The sequence below is a fragment of the Gymnodraco acuticeps genome, unplaced genomic scaffold, assembly GCF_902827175.1.
Source record: "Gymnodraco acuticeps unplaced genomic scaffold, fGymAcu1.1, whole genome shotgun sequence".
Classification (NCBI taxonomy): domain Eukaryota; kingdom Metazoa; phylum Chordata; class Actinopteri; order Perciformes; family Bathydraconidae; genus Gymnodraco; species Gymnodraco acuticeps.
The window spans coordinates 4,471,377-4,480,157 of NW_022989748.1; the positions used below are offsets into that span (position 1 = coordinate 4,471,377).

Below are 8,781 nucleotides of genomic sequence, written 5' to 3' on the forward strand. Positions count from 1 at the left end.
ACTCCTCCATTGGACTCCTTTGTTTCCTTCCTGTAGTGACATCACTCTGGAACACTTACTAAATATACACTCAACACTAATATGAATCAGAACGTGAGCAGAATAGGGACCCTTTAAAGTCCAGACAGAAGAGACATGTTTTCCTGTATAAAAACACAGATCAGTAATGATTGCTACCAAGCAATGGCAGGTTCTTCAAGATGCAAAGGTTTTATTGTCATATTGAAGACATAAAGAAGGAAATGGAGCAATAAAACAGGGCCGATAAACTAAATAATAAATAACGCTCTCAGGTGACCCGGTAACAGGTGAGCTAGCCGCAACAAGACAGCCTCAGGTAACACTCTGGGTTAACTGTCAGGTAACACTCAGGTAACTCACAGGAGGACGAGATGCCTCTGAGTTTCCGGGTGGCTGCAGAGCCGCAGAGGCACGCGGCGGTGATGAAGAGGAGGAGAGAGCAGCTGAAGAGCAGCTTCATGTCCGGAGACTGACCCGTTCAATGCACGTTCAATGCACATTCAACCACACCAGAGAGGACATGTCTGCACTTCCTCAAACATGCGGTCATGTGACGCCTCTCAGCCTTCCTATTGGCTCTCATTCGAGCCACATGTGACTCCTTCGACCAATCGCAGGAGAGCATTACTTTTTCAGATTTGTTCGACCTTTTTCAAAATGTGAAGACAAACGATGTAATGACATTTGAGTGTTTAAATACTGAACTTTATTACACTGATCACATGATGTATTTTATTAATAAGTCATGTTAAAACGCTAACATTTGAATAGGTTCAAAAGGATTGTTAGATGTTATCGTCAGAAATAATGAAGAAATGTTAAAACATTTCATGTTTGAAAGCTTTATTAAAAAATAAACAATATTTACAGTATAAAAGTATGGCTTTAGTTTGAGGCACTTTAATGTGAAATCAGTCGACATTAATCAAATGTTCAAAACGATCATTTGTCGGAGCTGAGTCTGCTGTAGAACCCCGGGCTGCACCGGGACTCTTTCTGCAGGGAGGATAGGTCTCTGATGATTCCCGGGAAGGAGTAGGAGTCCAGGGGGGGCCGCAGGGGGAACATCGGCATCAGTCCGGAGCTCACGTACGGGGACATGTAGCCGCCAGCGGAGGAGTAGGCTAGCCGGAAGGGATTGACCCCGAGACGGGGGCTGAGCCCGAACATACCCTCTCCTCCTGCGGCCGGGGGGTGCATGTGCAGCGGGGAGAAGGCAGACATGCTCTCCAGAGCTCCGGAGGGGAGCTTACCCTCCGAGTCCAGCTGGTTCTCCTTGGAGCTCAGCACCAGCTCTATGGACCGGACCAGGTCTCCTTTACAAGTCCGCACCATGGACTCCAGCGTGTCCCGTCGCTGCTGGGGGAAGATCTTGGCCATAATGTCAGTGGGGTCCCGCTCCAGACCCCGGAAGTCCCTGGGCTTCTCCGATTCGCTTCCTGACTCCGGGTCTGAGGAGGAGGGGGGGCTGTGCGGACTGTCTGCACGCTCTGAGCGCTGCTCACACAACGGGGAGGGGCTGCTGCTGTCTCCGGTCAGTGAGGTGCTGCTGTCTCTGTTTGGAGACACCTCGGTCCTTTCAGCTGGGGAGGGCAGCCTCGCGCTGTGAGGGGTGAACAGGGGCCGAGCCAGGAACCCGCTGTACAGGCTGAACCTGCTCAGTGCGTCATCTGAAAGGAGAGGAGCTGATTTAGAATCACATGTCCAACGATCTGTGCGTAAAAGTATTTCAAAGTGAAACAATATGCAAGGTTCTCTGTGCGTAATAAGTAAAACCGAGTGCCCAAAGTTATCTGTGCTTAAAAGTATTTAAAATTGAAATAATTTGTGCCACAATGATGTGTACATCATTTAATTCCAAATCAAAGCAAGTGTCCAACGTTCGGTGCGTAAAAGTCCGAGTTAACGACATATATTTCAGGGTAACTTCAATGTAAAAGCTACTAATAAACCCAATATGGTAACACAATCTAACTGTGATTTACATTTATTTTAGAACATTGTCACGCTTTTCACTCACCAACTTTGTAGCTCTCCTCTCCAAACACACCGAACCTGTGCGCAGCGCTGCTGGAGGCTGCTTGGGACGCAGGAGGACCTCCACTCTCCCCGGGGTACATGATCCGGAGGTCCCGGGCCTCGCTCTCCTCCTGGGCCTGCTGCCTCCTCAGAGCCACCTGCGCAGCCATCACGCGCTGCCGCTCCGCTATCAGCGTGCACTTTGCGCACACGCAGTCTCTCCAGCGACAGAAACGCTTGTGGCCCTTCAGCGCAGACACCACGCCGTGGTTCCTGCACCTTGCGCACTTCGGGGTGCGGGGGTAGCCTCTCTCCAGAGTGGGGTTACAGGCCCGCAGGAAGAGATGAGGTGGCCGCAGAAGGGACGGAGGAACCTGCAGACCCACGAGAGAGGAGGCGCTATGCCCAGCCAGGCCAAGTGGGGTGATCCTGCTTTCCATTACGCACAGAGAGGTAAAGTCCCAGTGATGCTCCTCTGAGGGACTGATGCTTGGCGGTCCTGCAGCAGCTCCTTATAGGTGGTGCTCCTCCATGAAACTCAACATCGACACTCCCCCTTCTGCAGCCTCTGAACACCAGCATGTTTATTTGTATCCGGATGAATGGTGCTCTAATCTGAGCACACACACAGCTGCAGATCAGAACAACACTTAAAGTGGTATGTAAGGAAAAAACACTCAGACTTACATTACAGTTTTTGATGCTTTAAGATGTTTAATCTGTTGCTTAGAAAGAAGGAGGACTGAGCTCCTTCTCAAAAATCATAAATGAATTGCGTCTTCCCTGCTTTGCAATGAATTTATGATTACACACATCATGTTTTTTATGATGAACGTGTTTCTATAAATAAAGTTTGTATTCATAGCCTCAGGTCAGCTTCCTACAATTCGCCAAGAATATCCTCTGGTAATGTGTTAACACAACAATGGCCCTGACAGCCAGAGAGCAACAGGTAATTACCTACCTGGTTATTCTGCTCTACAAATTAGCTCCACAAAGGACCCATCTGTCAACACACACTAATCACAGCTTGTCACATGTTTCATTCACTTCTGTGCATTCACACTGATCCAGTTACAGGCAGCAGATTGTCTTACTGTCATTACCCAGAACAACACCGGGAGCAGAAACACAGAGTAACTAGTGGGGGGGTTTATATGTTCCTATAGAGTGCAGAAAGACAGTAAAGTGTTGTATTACCTTCAGAAAGACTTCCCACCTCAATACATTACAACCAAAGCATTGGTGTGTGAGATGAGCATGCAGATATAAAGAGGTTTGTGCTGATAGACGCAGATCACAGGATAATAAATAAATGCAGCGTTATCATCTCATCACTGTGCAGGGGAATTTGAGGTTGGCACATGAAGCTGCTCTCACCTGGTGAGTGTGTTAGTAAGTCACAGTCTTACTAAAAAGTGACCAATACAGCTTGAACCGGAGCACTTGTTGACGTTTGGGGATCATAGAGTTGCTATTGGCAGAGTTAATCTGTTTTCATAATTGTAAGTGTTTGTCAGTATATTTGAAATGAATAGGTTAGACGTTAGCTATCTTACAGCAGATCTGCAATAATATCTGAGAGAATCACGCAATCACATTGTTAAAATAAGCCGATAAAACGTACATCTTAGGTAAGTTTCCAACAACAGTGACAGGTCTTCATTTGCATGTGTTTTGGCACATTTGTGTTTATATTTGCATTGATTCTGAAACTACAGTAACCTACATTTCTTTTAATTTAAATGTTTTGGGCCGTTGTACCGTGTTTGCACCCGTCGACCACCGTAGAACGTAAGAGCTGTTTTATTTGGATTACGAATACAAATATGTTAAAGATGGATCAGTTTGCTTCAGTTTCATTTGGTCCAGTGAGTTTGCACACTTCAGTCAGTGTGTTTCAGGGCTATCAGATAAAGGTGCAGTTGTAGTAGACAGTGCGTTAATTGTTCTTTAAATCACTACATCAGAGGACAGGGCTTTATCTGGAGAAGGTGGCGGCTAATCTGCACCTCATCTCACCAAACCTGACTAACTCTGCCCGACAGAATCAGTAAATCAGGCTTCTCCTATCTGTAACTGTCACGCTGTGTATCGTCTACATTTTCTGTTATTGTTGCCAACTCTGATGCTCTTCTTTTAAACATGTCTCCACAGTGTGAGCAGGTAAACAGATTGCCAGTCCTTCAGGTGGGGGGGGGGGGGGGGGTGATCTCCTCTTCAGATGTGTACTCTCTCATCTGTCAGTCAGGGCAGCCTCCACCTCTTTGCTGACGGGTCAGTGAACTCCAACCATGCACAGGGTCGTCTATTCTCTTTGTATGAACGCAAGTGGCTGCACACATTAGCGCAGTTCAACTACACTCTTGAGTTCAGCTCTCAGGATCATTCGTCCTTTTCTTTGCTGCGTCTGTTGCTGTAAGACCCCGTGTCACTGTTTATGTGCAAGTGGCCACACTCATATTGTAACAAAAACAGCAGAGAAAGCAGCTCTGCCTCAGCAAAGTTCAAACTTCTCTCTCAGTTCAGCTCTCAAGATCCTTCTTATGGTTTATGAAGGAGCAGAAGTTGTACAACACAAACATCCAAACCCAGACCAGGAGCTTTGAACTGAGAACATTCACAGTTACCCCCTTTTCCACTGAAAAAAAAAACGGTTCTACTTGTGATAGTCTGACCTGTGTAGCCATGTATTGATAACATCTGATAGCTGCTATAATGAAAAAACAACAGAAACGGGTGGTCAATAATATTAAGGTAAACATAAACATTATCATGCAAATGCCTGGTTAGTGTTGCGTGACTTTATACAATATGTGTTTACATATATGTGTGCTGGGACGTGCTCGATATACACTGTTGAGGCTCAGGTTAATCTCGCCCCAGTTCAGCCGTGTTCATAATGCAAATCTGATGTTTGTTTAAAAAAATTGGTGGAAGTGAATAATTGGGTAAAGATGTATTATTAGAGGCCATGCATCCACACACACTTATACACACACCTGTGCATCTGAATGCCTGGACAATACATTACTCTGCCTCTCTATCTGGTGCCATCTTCCTCTCCCCTATCAGACCCCCCCCCCCCCCCCCCACAGCTCCTCTGGTGGTCTCAGTCCATCAGGGCCCCTCACTTAACCTGCAGCGCCTCACTGACAGGGGACAATGAGCCAAACAGCCAAGTTTATTCACCAGCTCACTGTGTGTGTGTGTGTGTGTGTGTGTGTGTGTGTGTTGTGTGTGTGTGTGTGTGTGTGTGTGTGTGTGTGTGTGTGTGTGTGTGTGAGTGAGAGAGTGAGTGAGGGGGATGTGTGTGCCCCATTTGTGCCTGTTTAAATCATGCATATTACATCTGCATCAACACAGTGCATCTTTAGAGAGATGCAGGTTAACCTCTGTATACTACCTCACTGTGTGTGTGTTGTGTGTGTGTGTGTGTGTGTGTGTGTGTGTGTGTGTGTGTGTGTGTGTGTGTGTGTGTGTGCGTGTGCGCGTGCGTGTGTTTCCTGCTTTATTTACAGGTACACTTGCATGTCAACAGTGCATAACTCAGAGATCATCCTCTGACAGGAAGTTAATGACAGACACGAGAACACACTCTCTCTGCAAATATGAAGAAGCACTTTACTCTGGCATGAGTCAATACGACAGAGGAGAAGAATAGGGAGGAATCCGACAAGTTTTTGTATGAATAACTTGCAATTAGGTTGCTGAAAAAGAGCTTCTGTGTTGATTGTTTCAGATAAAACACTTTGACCTGAGCTCCTGTTCAGAGGATCTGTCCTCGCTGAATTTGTGTTTGCTGTGTGAGGATCATCCTGTTACTGAATCTGCTGTAAGAGGAGGGCAGCCAGTGATAAATAAATATAATACTATAACTTCATAGATTGAATTTAAAGGGTCACATGTGAAAATAAGTCTTGTGGGGTTCTGTTTTGTGTCATCAATTCAGAACCATGTGTCACGTTTAGTCTCTCTGTTTTAGGTGCACTATAAATACAAAATCTCACATTGTTATTGGAATAAAAAAGTGTAACATCATGCTTCTCTGCATTTCCGTTCAGGATCTGCAGGAACTATGCAGATAACCTGAGATAAAAATAACGAATGTGTTTCTTATTCAACTGTAACTCATCAGGTCTCACTGGTTCCTATGGGGGAAACTCACATGAGGCGAGTGTGCTGGGGAAGGATTTAAACCAGTACAAATACCTGAAAATGTATTTTACACATTCTCATAAAACATGGCGCAAAAGTACCGACTAAAACGTATTTTCTTTGAGGTTTTATGTTCCTCTAATCTCTCATGATCTGTTGTCAGATGAAACTCCTATCAGAGACAGAGTTTAACACTGTCAGCTTTTTATCAGATATACTGAATAGTTTCTGAGTACTTTCCCACAATCCTCTGCCAGAGATGTGGCACTGATGTCTCTCTACCTCCATCTGATAAACTCACACCTCCTCCTGCACTCACCTCCTCCTGTTCAGCAGTGAGGAGCTGGTGGAGAAATAGGAGGAGAGGTTAAAGTGTTAAAAAGAGGAACTTTTGACATAAAGACATGTATACGATACGACACGATGCGATACGGAATACTCACTACTTACATTTGACCTGGGATTAAACTCTGTGTTTCATTTGAGGATTGGCTTCAGCCTCACGTTATTAAATCGTGAGACCTTGTATCTCAGATGTGACGGTAACAGTTTATATTGACCGCTCAGGACATGGTTGGTGTCCGAGATAATGTGAATCTGTTATTCGGGTAGGTTGGGTCAGAGTTTCTCAAACCTACAATCTTTCTGTTTTGACAATTCACAGATATATTCAATGAGGTCTTTCCATGGCAGCAGATGGTCTCTCATTACACACGAAAATGATATTCCCAGCAGAGCTTTTGTGTCTTTTGCACTGAAATTACAACTGAATTAGCGTCGATGACCTGGCATCGTTTTAAAGGTCTCCTATTATACAATTTTTAGGCATATATTATAGGTCTCAGATATATAAAAAACATGTCTATGAAGTGTTTTGCTCAAAATACCAAACAGGTCACCCATCTAGCCTCATATCCCTCTATTTCAGCCCTGTTAGAGAACCGTGATTCTGGGTCCGTAGCTTTTAAAAAAAAAAAAAAAGGAGGGGGACCTTATGCATGCTCATGCAGGACAATTCTACCGGCAGATATTTAGCTAAATGCTGCTGTGATTAACCGCCATATTATGTTCAAAACCACGTCAAACATTATTTCTGAAACAGTATGGAGCTCAAATGCTTTTTCTCTTGCGGGTTTACTACAAGGTGAGTTCCTTTTTTTTAATCCTGCTTTTTTACACAAACTCTCTCCAGTACAGCGTTAGCTCTGAGTTTGAGCGATGCTTACTAATGTAAACAAAGACCACATTACTTCCAAAACACGTCACGCATTGCTTCTGATAGAGACGCAGCCCACATTTTCGATATTACGTAATATTGGACACCGTTTTTATAGATTTGGGTACAGAGGAAAAGAGAGGGTGTTGTTTTCTGACACTTTGTGAGTACCCTTACACTCACAAAGTGACACATTCAATCAAAAAGTGCAGTTTGATGATAGGGGACCTTTAAGGTATATATTTGGATTTAAAGTCGATTTGTTTCCTTCACCGCTGCGGGGTAAACACAAAAACCTGGTTACCAATTGGTCATTGGCTCCGGCCCTGGAACTGCTTCAGCTAAGCTGCGCTGGCATCGAACCAGAGGACGACAACATGCATGTGCACGGAGCGACACCTGGACACGGTTCAAAGCCCGTCCTGTGCAGAAACAGAGGACTGATAACAATGCTCACTGCAGTCTGTTCACAGTCACACACTGTAGATTACCTGCAGATAAAGCGGTGACCACAGGTGTGAACAAAGCACCTTTTCCAAAAACATTTACAAATGTGGGACTGTGTGGATCTGTGTGGAACTTTTTGAAGCTCCTTGCATCTCCACACTGGAGATAACCGGGATCTGTTATCAGGTTGGATGTTGTATAATTGTACTTCTGCAGTCCTGATGCGGGCGTTTCATTCTGAGGGGAGCTGCCTTTAGTTCACAGGCTGCAGGGAATTATCTGATCCTGACTGAATCTTAAACACAGCTTATCACTGCCATCGTTGAGATGTGAAGATCCTCCTCATGAAGCTTCAGAGAGTGTGAGAAAGTAGTCCCCCCACTGAAGTTGTACAAATGTTTACACACTTTACAAAGCATTTTACTAACGGCCGGTTATCTATGAATGGATGATGGATAGACTAGTCAGACTCAGAGTCATTTAGGAGGGATTAAACAGTCACACTTCAAACATGTATTCATATTACATCTTTGTTTACACTGCCACGATTGCTGGTTTGTTGTTGGACGTGAGTGGATAAATGTGTTATAAGAATGGTTAAGAATATGGAATTTACCTATATTAACTATATATAGTTAATATAGGTATTAACTATATTAATAGTTAAAGGTACAAAGAAGCATCATCTGCAAATACTTGAACATTTGCACCATAAACAATGTATTTCTTATTACTACTGTTTTAATTTAGTGCATGTATTGACTATAGTTAGCTTAACTTGTCTCATGCTAGCAACTTTGTCAAGTGAGAGTTTAAAAAACTGTATATTGAAAGAAGAAACGTAATGGATACTCAAACTTATGTGGACTGTGAAAGGATGAACACAGTGCAGCACAGAACTACTTTCCAGGCGACAGGGT

At 44.2% G+C, this 8,781-nt stretch overlaps 2 protein-coding genes across 2 annotated transcripts in view; both read right to left on the reverse strand.

The window, feature by feature from the left end:
• The window catches only part of LOC117559918 (glucosidase 2 subunit beta-like), a 53,955-nt gene extending 53,241 nt beyond the window's left edge, over positions 1-714 (reverse strand). The window contains exon 1 of the mRNA XM_034236678.1: positions 382-714. Coding sequence (XP_034092569.1) covers positions 382-481 — 100 coding nt within the window. The 5' untranslated portion in view covers positions 482-714. The remainder of the gene's footprint in view (positions 1-381) is intronic.
• Positions 715-847: 133 nt separating this feature from the next.
• Positions 848-2,566, reverse strand: LOC117559990 (doublesex- and mab-3-related transcription factor A1-like). Its single transcript, XM_034236778.1, has 2 exons — positions 2,042-2,566; positions 848-1,691 (listed from the first exon to the last, which is right to left on the reverse strand). The coding sequence occupies exons 1-2, from the start codon at positions 2,478-2,480 to the stop codon at positions 964-966; spliced, it is 1,167 nt and encodes a 388-aa protein (XP_034092669.1). The 5' UTR covers positions 2,481-2,566; the 3' UTR covers positions 848-963.
• Between the last annotated feature and the right edge of the window lie 6,215 nt (positions 2,567-8,781).